We start from the raw sequence: 22,054 nt of genomic DNA on the forward strand, positions 1-22,054 counted from the left end.
GTGTAGATCAAGCAAATCTATGAAAACTTGAAAATTGCTGGTCCAAAAATGCATTACAAGATGCACCATTTCTAAAACTTAAAATCCTTTTTTTTTTTTCATGTCCATGCATCTTGAGCTCAAGATCATCAATTTGAGAATCAAAACAACATCTACTAGTAAAATTTTTGAAATGTACCCAATTTTGATTATTTAGAGCCTCACATTTATACAAACTTTTTCCAAATTAAAAATAAAAAAAATGAACAAAGGAATTTAGGGTTAAATATTTTAAAAAACAATAAACACAAAGAAAAGAGAAAAAAAAGGTTCAAAGGGTTGCTACTCGCCTCGCCTCTCCTCTTTCAAGTCTTGGGCCATATCCAAATGAATTAAATATTGACCAAAACCCCCAAGTCATGAAAACGCGCGCTATGAAAAACGAGAAAAAATGTCTCACTTGCCGACCCTAACTCCCTATTTAAACCCACATACACGTAACTAACATAGGGATCAAAACCCTAAAACCCACTCACTGGCAGTCTTCTTCTTCCCTAGTGCTTCCTTCTCTCTCTCAGAACTTGTGTTACTAGTGTCTCCATTCTCTCTCTAATAACCTTACCATGGCTCTAGTACTTGAAAATCCATTCCCGAAATCCTTGTCGAAAACTGGCCCGACCAAGTTTTCTGACGATGGAAAGCTGCTAGAGCTTGTAGTGAAAGAAGGATATGGAGTTAAGGGTATGGTGGATTCAGGCATAGCAGAATTGCCTCAAAGATATATACACCCACCACATGAGAGAATAGTGAGGAAGGAGGCCATTGATGCTCTTTGTTATTTGGCGAAACCCATCGATCTTTCGAAGCTTGGAAGAGAGGGAGGAGAGGAGGTAGCTAGAGCACTTTGCGAGAGTGCTGAGAAGTTAGGGTTTTTTCAGGTTGTGAACCATGGGGTGCCTTTTGAGTTGCTTGAGAGTATGAAGTGCGCCACAAAGAGGTTCTTTGAGATGCCTGTTGAGAAGAAAGCGATGTATCTGAGAGGGAAGACGCCATGTCCAAATGTGTTTTATGGCACAAGCTTTGCTCCTGATAAAGAGGTGTGTTTGGAGTGGAAGGACTACCTTAGCATGATCTACATGAATGATGAGGAAGCTCTTAAGTACTGGCCTGAGCAGTGCAGGTCCATCTCTCTCTCTCTCTTTCTCTCAAGTTGTTTAGTTTTTGTTTGTTCACTTTTTTTTTTTTTTTTTTTGTCTAAAAACGGTGAGAATTCTAAACTTCCTCTTAACCAGTCCCAAGCCCAGGAAAAGGAGGTAGGTTGAGTTAAGAAGATAGCCAACGTAAAATTTCGTTGAAACTTTTCGTGATAACGACCCCAAATAATTGAAAAAAAAGCTCTATTGATGATAATGATGAGCTCTTTCCCTCGTGACAAAAAAAAATTTGACATAAATTTTTTACCTTCGACTAAGTTTCTATCCATCTAACTCTTCTCCCTCTCTCTCATATTTTACCTCTACTTGTGTTCTTTATTCGTTCATGGACTTGTCCAGCGGAACAATAACCTGTTTTGTTGGAACAAGCTAATCTCTCTCTCTTTTCGTGAACTCTCTTCCCTTCTCTCTCTCAGGAAAATCAAGGACTCCCTTCTACTATCTTTCTTTGTTAGGTTGAACTTTCGACTTTTGAAAATAAAACTTCTGAACATTTTAGCTGCGTGAGTTGGCATGGAAGGGGTGAATTGCATTCTCTCCCTCCTGTTGGGGATGTTGGTTCCAAAAATAGGGGAAAAAATGGAAGTTTCACCTTTCATATTTCCCATAGTACAAAAGCTTTAGAAGTTTTAGTTTCCAAGTCGAAACTTCTACCAAACAAACGCCTCCTTATAAGTAGAACTCCAGGACTCTCTTATCCTGCAAATTTGGTCCCATAGTGAATGATTTGGTCCAATCAAAAGCACTTTGACCACGTTTAGATTTTAAAGACATAAATAATAATAATTTAAAATAAAATTTATATTCCAAAAAACTTTCTCAACTCTGTTTAACCGGCCAAAATTAGAGAGTCGGACTAGCTAAAAGAGTCAAACACAAAATTTAACTGGGTTTAAGCTAAATTAAGTTTTTACTTTAGACAAACCAAAACAGTTAAATTAAGTTTTTACTTCAGACCAAACCAAAACGGTGGTCGTGATCCAATCTTGAAACCTATGAAATGGAGTAAGAAAAGCATTTGTTTCTATTTCTACGATACTGATTGATATTGAATAGTAAGCCACTTGAGGGGTGGAAAATTTTGGTACGTGGACTTCTTAAAGTGAATTAGACATGTTTTTTGTCGCCTTTTAATGGTCACTCTACTTGGACCAGTGCGTGGATATGTATCAATAAGTATGAAAAAGACCCTGCCGGTTCGAGAAATAGTCAGAGACTTTTATTTTTCCAAAAGAAAATTATTTTGCTACGTCGATTTTGAGAAAAAAATAAAAAGAAAAATTATGGAAAATAAGAAGTCAAAGATAATGTGCTCCCGACATAGCATTTTCTCTATTGTTAAAACCCAATCTAGGAGTATTTTTAGGCTCTCAAAGTTTTGAGACGCAATCTCTTCAACCTAGTGACCAAATAAAAGAAGAAAAAAAAAAAGTAAGAACTAGAAGAACTAACCTCCTAAGATTTCAGATGATCAGGTTTCAGTGTTTTGGACTAAAAATTTATTTTTTTGAAATTGTGATTCTTAGGGGGATCAGTAAAATTTCAAAGAAAAATAAAAAAGTTATTTTTTAAAAATAATTACTTGTGATTCTTAGGCGAAACTTAAAAAGATTTCGAAGAAACAAGATCCTCCCAAATGGTTCTTTCACCCAGAGGGAGTAAAACATCGAAAATATTTTACTCCCTCAAGAAAAAGTAGGAGCTACAATAGAGAGAGAGAGTGATGAATTGAGAGAACTTACACCAATGATCCATGTTTGTTTTGTTTTTTCTAGGGATGTGTCCTTGGAGTACCTAAAAAAGTGTAAGGCCATGATAAGTGGAATATTGAAAGGGCTCTTGGAGGGGCTAGGTGTGGGTTTGGAAGAGGGGGCTTTGGAGGCATACATGGAGGCCAAGGCAGTGAACCTGAACTACTATCCACCCTGCCCTAACCCTGAGCTCACTGTGGGCGTGGGCCGGCACTCGGATCTGGCTGCCCTCACCGTACTGTTGCAAGATGAAATAGGGGGACTCTATGTGAAGGTCGACAAGGGTTGGATTGAGATATCTCCTGTTCCTGGTGCCCTTGTTATCAACGTTGGTGACACATTAGAGGTATGCAATCTCTCTCTCTCTTAGGTCTTTTCTCTCTCTAGGCCTGACAGTAAGCTGGGCCTAGCCGGGCTCACCCTGTTGAGATCTCATATGGTCATATCCAACGGTCGAGAACTAGTTTTGCATTTTATTTTTTTATTTTTTATTTTATTTAAATAATATATATCTGGATTTTGGAGTGTATGTGTGTTTTTATAAATATAATTAAATAAAAATAATTAAAAATATTTTTAAATATAAACGTAAAACCAAAATTTAAGATAATATAATATTTTAATAAAAAGTAAAAATAAAAAATGAGATTGATTATTGGCCCTTGGATGAGCATGGTTCAATCTGAACCATTAAAAGGTGATTGTGCACCTTTTAAGCGCCCACATGCTGTGGACACAATACCAACCCAAGCGAGAATTCTCGCAAAGGTGTAAAATAACTAAAACCATCCAAATTCAGGTGATTAGTCTTAATCTCACAGGAATAAACCTTCAGCTTCTTAAGACATTCCTTTTCTTTTACCAGATACGTGGCAGAAAAGATGTCTTGAAATCAACTTCAACACATGATTTGATATTGTTTGGACCAATTTGCTAGAATTGTTCGACAAAACCCATTTTTAATCCACACTGATATCACATGAAAAACACAGATACTGAGCAATGGGAGGTACAAGAGCGCAGAGCACAGGGTGATGGCAAGCGGAAGCAAAGAACGTGTTTCGATACCGATATTCGTGAGCCCGAGGCCTCACACCATGATCGGCCCGTTGCCAGGTCTCGTAGAGGACGGGAAAGCAGTGTACGGAAGACTTCTATTTGGAGAATACATGGCAAACTACTTTGGAGCAGGTCACCAAGGGAAGAGTTCACTGGACTTTGCTAGGATCTAGAACTATACACTAAGTAGAGAAGTGCCTTTTGCCAAGAGATCTAGAGAAGTATGGCGAAGCAAAACAATTCAGGGTTTTTGGCACTTTTGAATGGCATGATAGGCCCTATAATTTTGTTTTAAGATGTCTAATGGACCTTTTACTCATAATAAATAAGAGTTGAAGATGTTTTAAAGCTTGTTTCATCTTCTTCACCTTTAATTTATCCTTGACAGAGAAATGAAAAAAAAAAAAATTTTGATTTTGGCCATGGATGTGTCTGTGTTTTTATGTATGTTAAAAAAAAATTGAAATAAAAAGCACCCAGAAAGCCCAAGTCTCTCTCCCTCTTCTAAGCCCTCTTGGCATACAACTGGGGGAGGGATAAAGGACTAGGCATTTCTATAAAATCAGCACAAAAAATAAAAAGTAAAAAACATTAGCTCAAGGATGCCACACAAATGAGAGGTTTATTTCTGGGGGGTCTTATGCAAGAATATGGAATCTGTGTCATATAAGCACCACCAACCGTTCAACCTTTGAGCATGTATACTGTGCTGTTGCGGTCACTCGATCAGAAGACGCGGAGGAATTTTTCGATTTCAAATTTTGCGAATTACCTAAGAATCACTGGGTGATTATTTTCAAAAGAAAAAATTTAAATTTTTGGCTGATTATTTTCAAAAGAAAAAATTTAAATTTGACTTTCTTAGTACTTAGATCTCACCCTCCAAAAGTTCAGGGGTCTATTTAATTTTGAGATATTATTTTTTTTCAAGTGCAAAGAGAGTGCGATTTGGATTTTTTTTTTTTTATTGACGGTAGTCTATGGGCTGAAGAGATTACATCGGTTTCATCCAAGGAATTAAAGTAACAGTAATTCCAGTGGTACCATCAAATCTTTTTACCTCACCCTTTTATCGATGACAAGCAAACATTCCTCTTCTGAAAAGGACGTAGCATTTACATATACATTTTGGGCCTCTCATAAAGTAATTCAGGGTAGTTATTTGGGTTAAGAAAATGGTAACTAAAGAAAAGAGGAGTATTATTTTTTTATCGAAAAAAGAAGAGAATATTGACACAGAAAATAATGCACAGGGATTAGTACATAGAGACCTCTCGGTGATTTTCATATTACAGAGAGCAAAAGCATAAGAAATTAGTTGATCTAACTAATGTGTAACAAGTTTTGTAGCAAATATAATAGGGAAATTGTTTATATATGTGGTCAACCTTGTATTATTAAAGAAAGATACATCTCAAAAATCCTCTAAAAGAGATGTTTCGATGTTGGAAAACCTCCAACTGATCGTCTTGATCTCAAGATATATGGATATGATGAAAAAAAGAATTTCAAATTGCATCTTGTACCACCGTACCTAGACCTATAATTTGCAAGCTTTTAATCAATTTTCTCGATCTCTAGCATTTTTAAAATTTTAAGTTTAGAGAAGAAAATAGATTTTCAAGCCATCATTAAGTTTACTGCATTAGAACTACAACTCCATGCAAATTTCAAAGGTGGCTCACTTCCACATTATAAGAAGGACGCCTCATGTAAACCTCACCCCTAGAGGCTTCTTCCAAAGAATGCCTATATTGTGTGCCTGCTAGAGCGTATTGTCCAGCTACTCCCTTGGGTAGAAAACCTGCTTGGGAGGCTTTTTTTTAATCTAAAATTTTGAGAACTACTTTTTGTTCTGCCATGATGCACGAATATTACGTTAAATTTGCAAGAACCCATGGTGATTGTGGGGTACTAAATTGTGTATTTGGTCCTGCAGCCAAAAGCACATTCTAGGACGTATTTCTCTGGGACCTAAGACATTCTCAATATACATTTGATGCATCCCAAGACCAATCCGTTTAAAACAGCTATGAACCCAAATTTCCTCAAATATGATGTCTATTGAGATGCAATATAGAAATCGATTTTTATCTGGGTCATCGTGAGCGTTATGTACAACATTTTTTGAGCGAACTAATGGATGTAATTGTTTATGATAGACTGACAAGCCCGAAGGCATATTTTGGTTAAGAGCACTTCAAGTGACCTATATCCTTTTTCATCGGATCAATTTCCAATAAAGAAATTTGATTTCGAGAAGGAAATTCCTCTTATGGATGTCTTATCAAATTACCTATATCCTTTTCAGTTCATCGGATCAATTTCCAATAAAAAAAATTTGATTTCAAGAAGGAAATTCCTCTTATGGATGAATTTCCAAAAAAGAAATTTGATTTCGAGAAGGAAATTCCTCTTATGGATCAATTTCCAATAAAGAAATTTGATTTCGAGAAGGAAATTCCTCTTATGGATGAATTTCCAATAAAAAAAAATTTGATTTCGAGAAGGAAATTCCTGTTATGGATCAATTTCCAATAAAGAAATTTGATTTCAAGAAGGAAATTCCTCTTATGGATGTCTATCAAAATGGAGTGACCTACATCCTTTTCAGTTCATCGGATCAATTTCCAATAAAGAAATTTGATTTCCAGAAGGAAATTTCTCTTGTGGATGTCTATCAAAATGGATGGTCTAGATTCAGTTTCTGAAGGAATTTTAATATGATTGATATAAAGATTCAAGGCATTCTATAGTTCAGCGGGGAAGACAGGCCCTACCTAATTCAATAGGGACGACAAGCCCTACCCGCTTGTTTAAGTAGATTAGGAGTTAGATTTTTTTTTGTTTAAGTAGATTAGGAATTAGATTTTTTAAAGTGTCAATGAGGTGATGTTATTGATAGAAATGGAAACCACAATGTGACGACTAGGTGTGAGGATGTTACCACCACGACCCTAGCCCCTTTCCTATAGAGCATGTGATTTACCATTCATATACTTCCTAGTTGCACACATTCTGATGTGAATCATTAAAGTAGAGGACCCCTACTCATTTTATGATGGTACATTAATCAAACGAGAACCTTTAAAGGGGAAGCGCGTTACATCAGGAAAGAGAAGCAGCATAAAAAATTGCGTTACATCAGAAAAGAGAAGAAGCATAGCAGACGTCTAATACACCATATTGATGCCTCATTCAAGAATGCGCTATGACCTGTTTGTCAGCCACTTGATTGGCATCACGATAATGTGTTACAGACCAATTAACTCCACGAAGCATCCATAGGTCATTATTAAGAGTATTGAATTGCCGTGGAGGAGAGACTACTTGTTATAGATTCAACCATAAAGCCAATCCCAAATAATTGGGAAAAGGATATGATGATGATAGCGATGAGATTCAACCACGAGTTTGGAATCACTTTCAATAAGTAGATCAATATAGTGTTTCTCTGAACCAAATCAATGCCACTCTCCAAATCCTTAATTTCAGCAGCACTATTCAAGTCTGTACCACATGACAAAGCAAATTCAGACAAAAATATCTCACTGTGATCACGAAAGAGACCCCCACTACCCGCTCTTCCTAGATTTCCGAAGGCAACTCTATCAATAATCAATTTGAAATATACTATCCGGAGGTGCACTCCATTGTACATGAAATATCTTAGAAGAAATAGATTAGAGTCACTTAAACTTAAGGTTACTAGTAATCACTGGTGGGACCTCCCTTTTTTCACATTAGCCATTACGTCTTTGAATGATATGACACATTGTTAAATGCACTTCATAACCGTACAACGGCCTTCCGACATGCGCATGTTCCTTTCTTGCTATAGGAACCAAATAGTAACCAGGAATAGGGAAAATCCAAACATACGACATTCCTAGTGACTTAAATTAAACCCCCTCCATTTCAAGAAAGTCACATCCTCAACAAGAAATGACCTTCCACACCGAACAGTAATAGACCTCCTTACTAACTTTGGAAAATGACAGTCAAGAAGTAAATGGTTAGCTGACTCTACATTCTTGTGACAAAAAAGGACATCAAGATACTAGGATAGATAGCCCCACGAGTAAGCAAAAGCTCGGAGGTTGGTAATCTCACATCTAAAGCAAGCCATGAGCACTTGGCCCTGGATGAGCATGTGCCTTCCAAACATCCATAAGGCCACTTGAGTCATGTGAGTTGATCAGGTTAAGCTGTGGCAGATGATTGAAGGGTCATGTCATAATAGATCACTTTACTTTATAGATTGAACTAACAATAAGCTTACCTTTGGGGTTGCACAGCTAGTTTTCAGTATCGTTTGTCAGTAGTTGAATTGGTGTAATCTGTGGTAGAGATCAACAAAGCCATCCGCTCCATCGTCATAAGATCTCCTATATCTAAGTTGGATGGACTACTCGTTTTCTTGTTCTCTCTTAGAAACAGTTTCTTCTACAGTGGCAGCATGAGCAGCTTAGGTGAAAAACTCTGCATATTGTAGTTACTCTAGCAGTTCATGAAGCCATTTGTCCTTCCAAAAGCAGTAGGATGTGGATGTATCTGGTGAAGAGAAATCAAGAAGCATCAATTCCTCTTCAGATGCCTAATATGCAGGGCTAAGTGCCAAAGCTCCTGAGTAAATGACTATTGCAATCAGCCCAGGTGTTGTTTTTATACACACTGCCATCATCACAGGGTCGGTAGTGCTCCATTCATCAGCATTAGCCACTAGATTCCTAGCCTACCTTCTCGTTTTTAGGTGAATACTTTGTTGTATCTCACCCGGTTGAATTTTTTCTTTTATCGACTCCCCAACCAACCCCACGTCCCAAGCCTGGATTCTAAATTGGGACATGCAGAAGAGTAGAAAGTTTACTAAGGTTGAACTTATGAAGTATAATCCTCCTTCTAAATTGGAGGAATTTCAAGTTCCATAGATCTAGTTTCCTCAAAAACATATTGATAACACCATCCCAATCTGATCTCAGCACTTTCCAAGCAAATAAAGGTCGGCCCAAGCTTTTGCAAGGGAGTTCATCAACCCTGCAGCCCACACTTTGAAATTGCTGAACATCTTACAGTAGGGTACTCTATTAGCTTTGTCTTCATCTTCTTAATCCTAAACGCAAGAAACAGCTTAAAACAAAGAAGAATAGCCAAGGATCCCACATTTATCCATCAGATGATAGCAAAATTGAAGTGTCATCAGTGTGTTACATATGCATCACTGTTGGTCCTCGCTGTTTGGTGAGTGCATCATTCTGCCCAAAGATTCAACTAGAGAAGAGAAAAGGGGACAATGGTTTCCCTTTATACCTCTGGTGGATATGAAAAATCCATTCTTACACCAATTGATCAATATAGAAAAATGAGTTCAGGAAAAACAACCCATTATCTAGCGCCTCCATCTACTCCGAAAATTCAGTAGCTCCATAGTTTTATTAAAAATGACCCATCAACACTGTCATGCCTTCTCAAAATCAAGCTTACATATGATACAAAGGTGATTGTCCTGCTGTTTTGATTGTATACAATATTGGGTCACCAAGACATTGTCAAGCATGTAGCGGTCCTTCGCAAAGTTCAATTCGGGTGGGGAGACCACTTGATCCAAGCACCATACCCACTATCTTATAAAGGCTACCAAGAAGGCTTATCAGCCAGATGTCTTCTTAAGGTCTCCTTTAACCAGTTCCTCAAAGCATTGGAAGAAAGCCATAGGGAACCCATCAAGACTTGGGGCTTCATCTATAACTAATCCAAGGACCATGTCATGGATTTCTTCTACCGCAAACAAGCATTCAAACAAATATGCTTTCTTTAAGGGAAGTCTTTGAAATTGCATGGAAGATATTGTTGATGCTATGTTCAACTTGGAAGGCTATCTTAAAGTGTTTGATTATGTACTCTTCAATCACTACCATGTTTTGTGCATCAATACCTCTTATTTTGTTTCCCCCAACACTTTTGGCCCTTCTTGCATTTATGTTAGCATGATAGAACCTTGTATTATGATCGCCATCTTTGTGCCATATCACCTTGGATCTTTTGCAACAATAAATTTCTTCCATTTTAAATAGTTCTAAGCTCCATCCTTTTTTGGGCTTCTTCATTAGTCAAGGGTCATTCTGTCTACTCCAGATGGCCTAAGTAGTTGATCCAGGAGGAGATCTCACCCTGTAGGCTTGTAAATTGCCAAAAAACATTACTCCCACACACCTGTTACTAATCCTCAAATATGTAAAGTTTCTTGCATAGCTTGAAACCCTGCCAACTCGTAATTTGAACTAATGACCAAACTTATTTCAGAAACCCTAGCAGAGTCTTCTACTCCCGCCACATGAGCACAAACTGAAACCAAAGGCTACAGGACACGTAGACCTTGATCGGAGAAAAACCCTAAAATAGTTTTTGTAACTCCATATAGATGTGTAGATCTAGCCTTTCAATATTCAAAATCGAATTTTTCGTTTTTTGGTTTCTATATTTCATTTTGTGATAATGAGATAATCTGTAAAAACTTTTGCGAACGAGAGAGAGAGAGAGAGAGAGAGCCCCTGTTTGAAAATTGCAGGACATTTCGTACACGTTTTTTTGTTTGTTTTGGAAATATCATCTTGATACCTCATGGTTTAACACCCAGTCCTATCATTAACCTATCAACATTTTTCCCCAAGTCAAAATCAGCAAATTCAACCACCTAAAACCATCACTATAATAATGCAAGAGATATTACCTCAAAGCTTGATAATATTAGAAGTCAACAGAACATAAACTTGACTTATAAAAGGAGCTATTTCAATTTAGTGACATTATTCACCTACAGGTACTCACCAGCTCGAAAGCCTCGCACCTAAGAGTGTAGTTTTCTTTGCAGCTAGCACTCCTTGTAGTTCTCTTGGCTTCCTAAATTTGGGCTTCGACAAAACTTCGCTACCTAGACGTGTTCTAAGTCTGGTAAAAGTTGTTTGAATTGGATATACAGCAAGAAACCCAAAACACATTTTTAAGCCCAACAAAAGTTTTTTCTAATTGCGCGTTCCAAGTCTGGTAAAAGTTTTAATTTTTAAGCCTAACAAAAAAAAATTCTAATTGTTTGTAATCCAAGTGAAGGAATCATTGAAGCACTCTACATAGCATTATTCTATCATCTGTTACAACAAATAATCCAAAACAAATGATTAGCCTTACTTAAAAATATTCAATTCGATACTTATTAAAAAATGCACCAAAGGTTTTGCAGTGGTTTTGGTAGAAACTTTGGTGATCTAACCCTTACGGGTCTCCAAATTTTGGCAGCAGCCAAGTACTTGCAAATTAAAATCCATTTTTGGACCAGAACAAATGGAATTTCATGACTGCATCCAATAGAAAGGAGGAGGATAAAAAAGAAAGCACAAAGTACAAAATTTTGCGAAGTGCTGAGTCAGTCGATAACTTCTTGTCGAGTCTGTAAATTAAACCACAGATCAAAGGAGCCTTTGGATTAATCCTAATAACAGTTAAAGTAGAATTGCAACATGGAACAGAGATCTTAAACAAGTCCAATGGAGCATCAAGACCCAAAAAAGAACCATCTTAAACAAGTCCAATGGAGCATCGAGACCCAAGAAAGAACCAAAGAAAATAATATTTCAAAGGAAAAGGGCCAGTTAACAACATTCATCCAAAACAAAACTAGGATAATCATATTACTTGAAAAACTATAGGCATGAGCACCAAGACTTGTCCTATTCATGTATAAAAAAATAGGTACGAGTATCTAATTTGCCGAACACGTCCCAGCCAGAATTGTGTAATTGATATTGGGCAAGATGACTGCTGGGAGGGGTATTATCTTCAGCTAACCAAGATACAACCGAAGCATGACAAACTATCAAGTAACAACAAAAGAGACTGCATTGACAAGGATTTTGGGCCCACTTATTCTAGCCTACATAAAAGTTTCCCATTCGACAAAATCTGCTAGATCCAATTTCTTTCTTAATACAATTATGAATGCACTGAAATTTTTATGGATTCATTACCATAGAGTTGAGAAATTGTGCCAAAATACGATTGTCGATGGGTCAGATTTCAGACACGCACGCATGCGGGAAGTGAAGACGAAAACACAACTTTTTAATGAAATAAACCTGGCCATTGTGGAGTCTCTACATGCTCAATATTTTCTCTACAGAACTCTACCACAATTCTCTCTAGATTTCTATGACACAGTGGCCTCTCCCTCTCACACACCTCTCTCTAACTCAACACCAACGAAGGCATGGTGGCCTCTCTCCCACAACCCGGTGGTTTTTCTCTCCAATTCAATGATTCTCTTCATAACTAAGACCTCTAATATAGACCTTAATATCTAGACCTTGACTTGTCATTTAAGCAGCTTAATCTTGCTTGACTTATAAATCATTCAATACTTTCTTAGAACCTCACATAAGTTCTACGAAGTCATTCCAGCATCTTTCATGTACAAGGCCTACTTGAATTTTTTTAATCTTCTCTTGATCCAACACTTTTTGTGAAAATATCAGTCACCAATTCACTGGTTAAAATGCCCATCAAGTCAAAATCCTCGCTTAATACCTACTCACAAAGAAATTGATAATGCACCTCAATATGTTTTATATATGGATTTGATGCCATCATGATGAAACTGCTATTGCCACTACGAATTGGAATATTGTAGTCCATGGCAAACTCCTTGAGCAACTGGCTCAACCACACACTTCGCATTTAGACATCATTGCTACTCTCTATATGGTTCTATGGACAAATTTGCAAGCCCATGTGCACTTCTGGAAGCCAAATTGAAATTGCATCCACATAACGAGCGACGAGTGTTTGGTTCTTGCTGAACTGGCATCGCAATGCCCAACTAGCTTAATGTTTGGTTCTTGCTGAACTGGCATCGCAATGCCCAACTAGCTTAATATGAATGTTACGCTCATAGAATAAGGCCTCATTAATGGTTGCCATCACATACCTCAATATTCGCTTCACTGCATCCATGTGTGGTTTCCATTGCTCTTACATGAACTGTCTTATGGTCCCAACTGGATATGCTAAGTCGGGTCAAGTCATGGTTAGGTAACAAACTACCTACCCTCTCTCTGTATGGCCTAACATCTCCTCTGACAATATCCCCATCATTATCCGATGACTTTGTTCACATCAAGAGGTGTTGCAATCTGTTTTAGAAACATCAACCTGAAAGTTGCTAGTAGATTCAATGCAAACTTCATTTAATCTCAACCCCTCTGCCTGGTTGCCCGAGGTTCGAGCAAATAGTAGAGCCTCTGGAGTTTGGCACATTCTTCTTGCTACCCTCAACCTCTTCAAACACAACACTCATATCTTGGCCGGCGCTGGTACCCGAACCAAGTTCTGTCAGACTTGTGGTTAGGACACACCCCCCTCAAAGACTTATTCCCCTCCCTCTTCCTCCTAGTCCTTAACGGGCAGGAAACTGTCGCCAACCTTTTCAGGATCATAAGGCCCAGCAGAGTATGGTCCCCCGTCTTGCGCAGGTCTCCCTTAGATAGCGAAGTCCAAGAGTTCCTTGACTGCCTCCCACTCCAAGAAGAGGATAAGCTTATCTGGTATCCATCTCCCTCTGGGCTATTCTCGGTGTCCTCTTTCTACCGTAGGCTCCTCCAACCTCCCACTTTCCCCTTGAATCCTACCTCAATGACTGCCAAGAAATGGCTCTCTCTTGTTCCTCCCAAGATCCAAGTTTTCAGCTGGATCGCCCTCCACCAAAGGGTGCTCACTGTTGACTGGCTCCAAAGGAGAGGCCCAACTTTGCCGAACCACTGCATCATGTGTTTCAAGGCCAAGGAAACCAACAATCATCTCTTCATCCACTGCCAGTAGCCTCTCTTTTCTGGGGTTACCGCCTTCGCCTCTTCCACAGGCAATGGGTAAACCCCCAATCCATCCCTCACCTCTTCTCTTCTCTTCACCCATACCCCTAGCCCAAACCAGGAATCCTCCTCTGGAAGGCATCCATTTTTGCCCTCGACAGCGTGGAACATGCGGAATCATAGAATCTTCCGAGGCCTCCACACCCCCACAGCATCTCTCTTCAACAAGATCAAAACATCTTTGGGCCTCTAACGACAAGCTGTTCAAAGGCATCCACTTCTCGGCATTCCACCTCGACTAGCTGCCCCCCTTCTTCACCTCTCAAGACCTTGCATATCCCGAGCGTCTTTATGGAGACCACCTGATCATGGTTCAATCAAGCTTAACTTTGACAGTTGCTCCCTAGGCAACTCCAGTCCACCTGGTATAGGTGGCCTGTTCAGGAACCATGAAGGCTTAGTCACTTCAACTCCCACTCTGCTGAGGCCCTGGCCCTCCTTGAAGGCCTCAGACTCTTTGATTGCAATTGGTCTTCAACCCTGGCCTCCGAGAAGGTGACTCAGAGAGTAATTCACTGGGCCTCCGACATTGCCACGTACCTGTAGTCCCTAGCGCACACTTTTGAAGAAATCTCTCACCTATTGTCGGATCTCAATGTGTCATGGCGATATGTTTGGTGTGAATTCAACTCTTACGCAGACTCCCTTGCTAAACAAGGTACTATAAGTTTAGGGGACGGAGTAATTTTTTGTAGCCAGTCTCCTCTTCTCTCCTACCCCTCTGGTCTGTATACGGCGTCCCTTTAAGGGAGCCTTATTTTTTGATGTATATAGCTCCCGGTCTCACGGGTTATAATTTTGTACTTCCTCCTTTCTTCAAAACAAAATTAAAATCTTCAAAAAATAAAATTAAAAATAAAAAATAAAAAAAATATTCTTGTACATGATCAATATGCCTCATTCATCTCTCATAAATTCAACCCCAATAAAATATAGAAACTCTCCTAAAACTTTTTGGAGAAGAGAATCTTTATTCTTTCACCTTGACTCGAGCTATTGCCCATAATGATCATCAACATAAACCATACAAATAACTACACATTTAGCAAAATGGATGATGAAAATGCAAGAATCCACCATATATAGATCAAATCCATGTGAGTGAAAGAACTTTCTCATATTGTCCAACCATGCTCTAGGTGCTTGTTTCATGTCATTTAGAGTCTTCTGTGATTTGCTCACATGTCAAGAATTCATGGCATCTTCATATCCTTTGGAACGATGCATATCCATAACCATGTCAATCTCTCCATTCAAGAAAGCATTTTCATTTCCATCCGATGGAACTTCCTACTGTTTACTGCACCAAAGTGGTAATTACTTCCAACACTTAAAATCTTTGCAACTAAGTAAACATCTCTTCATAACTAAGTAGAAAACCGTATAGCCACCAACTGCACCTTATGCACTCAACTTCACCATTGGATTTACCTTAAAAATTCCATTACAAAGTCCTTCAAGTTAAGAAAGTTTGTGATAGATTAACATCCATTTGAAGGAGTTGATTAGGATGGAAAATTTATACAACATTCTAGAGAAGTATTGGGTAACTTGAAAGCCAAGCAAGATTGAGTTGCTAGCATGACAAGCCAAGGTACTTGTTTTGGAAGCTAAGCAAGGTCTAGATGTTGGAGTCTATAAACAAAGGTCTTGGCCATATAGAGGGTCATTGAGTTGGAGAAGAAAAACAACACATTCCGGGGTTGAGGCCACAGTAGCTAAGAAAATAGTGGGTGTTGCATTAAACAGAGAAAGAGACATGATCTAGTGAGAGTAAGTATTGTATAGAGAAGATTGAGTATGCAAAGAGCCCACCTTGGTCGAGTTTATTTAAATAACAAGTTGAGTTTGCATGCATATCTCAATCAAGCACATCGATAACCAATGTTTCCATAAGATTTTTCAATGCTTAAAAGTTATATAAATCAATATAATGCACATGAACTGACATAAGAAGTCCCTATATTTGTGAAATCACGTAATTGCTCCAAGCCTAATATTGGGGGTGTCAACGAGCTGATTCGAGTGCACACACATTCAAACCTAGCTTGCATAACTAGAAGATGATGAGCTTGGCTAGGTTTGGCGCATCTACATAAGAAAGCCTAGAAAAAAGCCCAGTCAAGCCATAGACAAGCCCATTCGAGCCAAATCAAGCCGAAAACAATGCAAGTTTATCCATGAAAATCCAAACAAGTATTTCTAGACCACAAGTGTTTTTTATATTTACATGCACAAATTTTATGTTAATACATATACATATATATATATATATAAGCCTGTTTGAGTGCACTCGTCTCACTAGTAATTCACTCTACACTAAAAACACTCAGTGTAAAGACTTATTGTTCCCTTATAAAAATTAATTTCGATAGACTTTGTTTTCCAGATAACCTAATCTCTTCAAATTTACTAATTTTTACTTTATTCAAAATAAATTATCCTTTTATCAGGGCTTTGTGTTCCTCTCTCTCTCTCTCTCTCTCTCTCTCGCAAATCTCTCCTCTCATTCTCTTAATACCCCTCACTCTCTCAGTATCTCTCTGCAACTCACCGTAAAAAGACAAGTGGTAAGAAACCTCTCTCTCTTGTGCAAGTCTCTCCTCTCATTCTCTTAATACCCCTCCCTCTCTCACTATCTCTCTGCAACTCACCGTAAAAAGACAAGTGGAAAGAAACCTTCAAAACAGAGGACTCAGGAAACTAGTGATAAATCCTCGAATCATACTCTACCCTGTACTTTTCACCAGTTAGTCCAGCCCCTTTTCGCTTCAAATCCACCTAAAATGGAGGCAATCATGTTTGTTAGTGGCTTCTGCTGGAGGATTCTAGGAAAGATATACGAGAGTATTCTACCCATTTTCATTAGTTTTGATGAATTTTCTTCACTTTTCTCCTTTGAAGGGCAGTCCCTTCCTAATTTATTAATCAAGCTTTGCCACTCCAGGAAAACTACTACAATCAGTTCTTTGAGAACTGATTCCAGGCGACAATACTCTCCTCTATTCTCCTTATACTTTTCGCCCACTTCCTTGATTCTCCTCTCCTGTTACACAGAGTTCTCTCCGTCTCATTGTGGTTCTGGTTTCCATTAACCATCAAACTTGACCGCAGGACAAACCAGTTGAGATGAAAATTGCTGAAACTCATCGCAATTGCCACTCATTTTCCTTCAACTTCTGGTTTTTCAGGCAAGGAAATGTGGATCATAGCTTCTTACAGTGAGGAACTGGTTGAAGCTTCCACTTTCTACTTAGTGAGGGAGAGGTAAGTCTTCTTCACAGTGCCCAAGGAAGAGAGAGAGAAGAGTGCAATTGAGATGAGAGATGACATAGGCCAAAGCCAAAAGAGAGCGAGTTTAAAGGTATTAGCTAGAGAGAGAGAGAAAGAGAGATTTATGAATAATGGATATAGATAGAGAATTTTGTGGTCGTAAGTTGGATCTAGTTTTCAAGATGTAAAAAGGAGATGATAAAAAGGGGAATAAATAGACCAAATAATAAATCCAAATAACCAACCGATAAAATATTTATACAAACGTAGAGACAAATTAAACAGCTAAGAAAGTAATATTATGCAAAATATATGATCTTCAGGCAAAATTGCCTACTGCTAATAAAAAAAACTGTCATCCAAACAGGTCCATCTAGAATCATAGGGGCATGTTTGGATGTAGTCATTACCACTAATAATTCACTATTTTCAATAAAGTTAGTCCTGATAATGAATTAATTGTTCTTTGGCATTGTGCATTATAAAGTTATCTCAAATAATTATAGGCAAGATATAAGTACATCTTTTTGAAAGGTCGTTTTTACTTTTCTGAGCAATTTGCCAAAGACCACATGTTTTTAGCCAGAAATAGCAAAAAATGTATGAAAATCACCAAAAAAGTTAAATAACAAAATAATATTACATATAAGACAATCTATGTACCAAACGACGAATAGATTAATGTTATCCAGAGTATATTAATTTCAGATACGATGATATATTCCAAAAAAATTAATTTTCAGGCCTATAGTATATTAAACAAGCTCAAGCCAAGCATGAGACAAGCTTGCCTCAGCTTTCTTAATGTGCTATCCTGCTCTGCTTGGCTTGGTTTGTCAAGCTGTAAAATATTGCTCAAGGCTCATTGGCTTAACCCTTAAAGCTTACAAGTATTCAATATCGTATGCCTGAAAATTCCAGAAATTGGAAAATATTATATTTAGAAAAGTCATGCCTAACAATTGTGCAGAAACACGAACTGTGGTTCTCGCAATAACCTTATAAATTTGTTTACAGAAAATATCAGGAAATGATGCTACCCATACTCCTGTTTCTAACCATGCCAAAATTGACTCGTGAAGCACTCCAACTCGAACAGCCTATTAGTCATCCAAACCCAGGTGACTTTTTGACTGACCTAGTTACTTACCCAAAACGATGATGATTTGCTATGTCAGGTCATCATTTGATTCAGCAAGTTTGACTAATGTAGAAGAAATTCAGAACTGACAGGAACTCTAAAAAATGAGAAATAAAACAACGAATCAAACAAAATTTCCAAAGAAGTCCTTAAAATATAAATATTAATAGTTGTACAGAAAAGTCACAATAAATAAAATAAAAAAGTAAATTTTTAGGTCTAGAACAATTATAATGCAAAAAAATAACCTTTGTTTTATCCTCAGGTGGGTTGGTTGAACCCTTAAAACTAGACATGCACCCATTGCAATCAAACCACCAAGTCAATAGGCTGAAAACATAAAACACAGAGGTATATTAAATACTTGGAAGTTCAAATACTGACAAAAAGGATACTAATCAAATAAATCCCATAAAAATAAAACACAGAGGTATATTAAATATATTAAGATAAAACACACTGAGGTATGTATTTCTAGGGCATGAAATCCATGCCAAGAAACACAAGTTTCTACCATGCCAAGAAACACAGTGTGTTTGCATGAAATCCAGTGTGTTTTATGAAATGCCAAGTTTGCATGAAATCCAGGCATGAAATCCAGGCATGAAATCCACTGAGTGGTATGTGAAACTGAGGTTTCTAGGGCTATTACATGACCCTATAATTGAGAGGAAATCTGCAATAGAAGGCTCTTTTGCTCCTTTTTATTATTTTGTTATTTCCTTTCTACACTTTCAAAAAGAATTTATGGAGGAAATTTGCTAAAAGAGTTGGAACCAATGGGAAATTAAACTTATGATGAAAATTAGCTCATAAAGTGTTGGGAGGTCAAATGATCCACAACCCAGCTTTATATATCAAAAACTCATTACAGTTTTGCATACCTTTCAACGGACTTCACAACCAGTTGAGGCATGGTTTTCCGTAGTAGAAAGCAACCGAAAATAGGCAAAGAATGAACTGACCTGATATTCAAGAAACTCAGATTAGTTGCGCTTGAAAGGGTGAGATTTTCAGGAGCAGTCAAGAGTCACAACTAACAATGTCTTTAGACTTCAAAAATTATCCGAGCTAAAAACTCACTCAATTGCCCCGCCTATTTTTGAAACTATTCTCAAAGTTCCCCCGTCCTATAAATAAAACAGTGAAGTTCAGATAGAAAAGAACCCATTGAACTAAATTAGGTACGGTCGATTAGTGGAGTTCCCTAAGTTGCATTTCTATTCCAACGATCAACATGGAATGGAAACATCTAGCTGGATTTCATGCAAACTACCATGCCAAGAAACACAAGTTACAACCATTCAATACGACTTAGCAAGATCACCCTTCACGAGTACTACACAATAGGTTTCAAATTTCTCAATCAGAGGATGATAAATTCATTTCCATAGCATTTAGTCTGGTAGTTATCATTCTCCTATATTTGCTGCTAGTTTTTGGTGTCAAGTGTGGAAGCTCCTTAAGCTTGGTAGATGAAAAATCTGAGATGCATAATTATTCTTTTTGCATTGAATTTTTTAAATGATCTGACATTTGTGCAGGATTCATGTAGCCAACCCCTAATAGTTGGGATAAGGCTCAGATGATGAGCGTGATGATGATGATTAAATTTTTGAAACAATCTGATATTTAATGATATCAGAAATTCAACGAAGGACCACAAACCAATGCAATAGAAATAACTTAACAATTATTGCAAGTGGCATACCTGCTAGCTTCCCCCAGTGAAGATAAAAAATCAACTCAATATGTAACAACTTCAGGATTCTCAATGTCCTTCCACAAGAACCACCATGGCCCAGACTTTGATCCTAACCTGAAAAATCAAAGAAACCAGCTATCACCAAGTCAGATTTAGAATGAAAACAACCATATTGAGAACATCATCATCATTGAAATAGAGTCCAGACTTCAACATAAAATTTTATTTTAGAAAATGAGAATTGCAATTGGCATATTGCTCATATAATTGACTCCTGTTTCTACTAAAAATAACAGCAAAACAGGGACATAAAATTTCAAGGTAACTGAAGCAAACTGCTTCCAGAGGCATAACTTTTCACCCGGATGTTCAGTCAGGGAGCTCCAAAGAGTAAATTGAATATCTCTTCAAAATCTATAACCCATATTTCAATGGGTTTTTCGTAATTAAAATGTTTCAACCTTCAAATTGTAGGTGAAAGCCTGATGGAAAAGTAAGTGAAGAACTTTGCATTCTCAGTGTGCTGGGATTTATAATCTCTAATTCGCAATGGGCTCAGATTTAGTATCTGTAGGAATGAATGTTTTTTCCTATATGGACTAGAACCCTTAGAATTATCTTCTAGTTTGATTAGGAAGTATGGGTAAATTAGGATGTGGAACCCTCTAAATAGGATGTATAAGCCATTGGCCAAAGTATTAATTGCTAAGAAATAAAAAACTCTGTGTCAAATTGAGATATGCAGTCACTTTTTAGAGGAGAAATTCCTCAAGTATTTTGTAGAAAGAGTGGTTCCTGAACTCTAGCTTACGATTGGGGAGAGTCCTCCCAACAAGTTAGAGCCTTCTTCTACCCTTCTTTTGTGGCACATCCACATCCAAGATTCCTCACAAATAAATTCGTATATCATTCAAACATTTTCATAAATCCCAGCCAAACCTCCCTAAACCCTATGTAAATTAGCTCAAACGCTACCCTTACCATATAACAACGCACGTAGCCTCCAAACTTAAAGTTTACACCCTTCGGTCTACCCTAATTCAACCCTAAAATCCATCTCATCATTCTCCTATCTTGCTGAACCTGTTCAATTCCAGCAAGCTTTAACCCTTTTAGATACCCTAAAACCTATCCTAAACCTTGCCTTAACCTGACCAAATCCCGCCCTATAAATCAAACCATAGTTCTACATCAATTAGAGCTCACAGTATCCAATTCTATCTCAATTAAAAACCCTTCCTAAGGCTAAAAACCCTATTGTCCTAATCTTTGTAGGAACCTAAAACTCTTTAAAACTCCTAACCCACCCCCAGTTAAAATTCCCAATCATACTCGAACATTTTCTTTCTAAGCTCAGCATGTGCGTCACACTTTAGGACACCAGTCCCCTTGGACCCCAGTCCTTCGGTCCTACATCAGTTTTAGTATCAAAACAAGTTGTCCCCTGGGAATTTGCTTTGGGTTCAGCCATGTCAACCCAATTGGGTAGAACCTATGGCTCTCATCTATCCAAAGCCCAAAGAGGAGCCAGGAATCAAGTCCTCAATACCTTATTAGTGAAACTGGCATTCGAAAATGAACAACCTCTAATGATGGAACAAAAGTAAGGCCAAGAGTAGGCTGCAAAAAGGCACATTGTTGATTCTCCTCCACCCAAAAGTCTGAGTGGCTCGGCATTATTTAGCCCTATTAAGAGTTTAGTCACCTTCTAGGGCGATCAAAACAATCCCTCCAGAGGATGGACATGTTCAATTAGTGGGCAATAGAGGCGCTCTACCCCCAGACCAGCCACTTCAAGACATAGAGAGAGCTCTTCAAATTCAGCCCCATTCCTACACATATCCGAGAAAGAAGCTCCTCTCACTTCTGAAGGAAATGACAACATTGAAAAGCACAGCAACCGCATCAAGTGCTTCACGTGCAGAGTACTGGATCAAGTCGCTTTTCATTGTCTAATCAAGGCTTTAAACTTGGTGGATGATGCTTCCAAAGATAAGATTAATCATTTAGGAAAT

General features: G+C 37.9%; 2 protein-coding genes across 51 annotated transcripts in view; one reads left to right on the top strand and one right to left on the bottom strand.

Moving 5' to 3' along the window:
• The first annotated feature begins 487 nt into the window (after window positions 1–487).
• LOC18424103 (scopoletin 8-hydroxylase) lies at window positions 488–4,354 on the top strand. The gene is made up of 3 exons (XM_006828697.4): window positions 488–1,159; window positions 2,969–3,290; window positions 3,937–4,354. Exons 1-3 carry the CDS (start codon window positions 603–605, stop codon window positions 4,174–4,176), a joined length of 1,119 nt encoding a protein of 372 aa, XP_006828760.1. The 5' UTR covers window positions 488–602; the 3' UTR covers window positions 4,177–4,354.
• A 2,718-nt stretch (window positions 4,355–7,072) lies between these two features.
• LOC18424104 (MATE efflux family protein) overlaps window positions 7,073–22,054 on the bottom strand; it is a 47,912-nt gene continuing 32,930 nt past the window's right edge. For 14 of the 50 annotated variants that reach the window (XR_016041278.1, XR_002279323.2, XR_016041277.1 and 11 more), the window contains 2 exons: window positions 20,046–20,153; window positions 19,105–19,299 (listed from right to left, as the gene is read on the bottom strand). Coding sequence is in view for 18 of the 50 variants with exons in the window: in XM_088847595.1 (XP_088703721.1) it covers window positions 20,081–20,153 (73 nt within the window). In the remaining 32 variants the exon portion in view is untranslated. Of the gene's footprint in view, window positions 7,514–11,105; window positions 11,448–18,098; window positions 18,432–18,468; window positions 18,665–19,104; window positions 19,300–20,045; window positions 20,154–22,054 lie in introns of those variants that run through there. The other 36 variants (XR_002279320.2, XR_002279318.2, XR_016041273.1 and 33 more) reach the window with 9 other exon arrangements.

Source organism: Amborella trichopoda, chromosome 9 (assembly GCF_054954075.1).
Source record: "Amborella trichopoda isolate Santa Cruz 75 chromosome 9, AtrichopodaSantaCruz75HAP2 v2.0, whole genome shotgun sequence".
Taxonomy (NCBI): Eukaryota; Viridiplantae; Streptophyta; class Magnoliopsida; order Amborellales; family Amborellaceae; genus Amborella; species Amborella trichopoda.

Bases quoted from the DNA above. Each gene is read 5' to 3' on its own strand.
- LOC18424103 (XM_006828697.4), top strand. From the start codon at position 603: ATGGCTCTAGTACTTGAAAATCCATTCCCGAAATCCTTGTCGAAAACT. The intron at 1,160-2,968 runs GTCCATCTCTCT...TGTTTTTTCTAG, and splicing joins TACTGGCCTGAGCAGTGCAG to GGATGTGTCCTTGGAGTACC. The intron at 3,291-3,936 runs GTATGCAATCTC...TGAAAAACACAG, and splicing joins ACGTTGGTGACACATTAGAG to ATACTGAGCAATGGGAGGTA.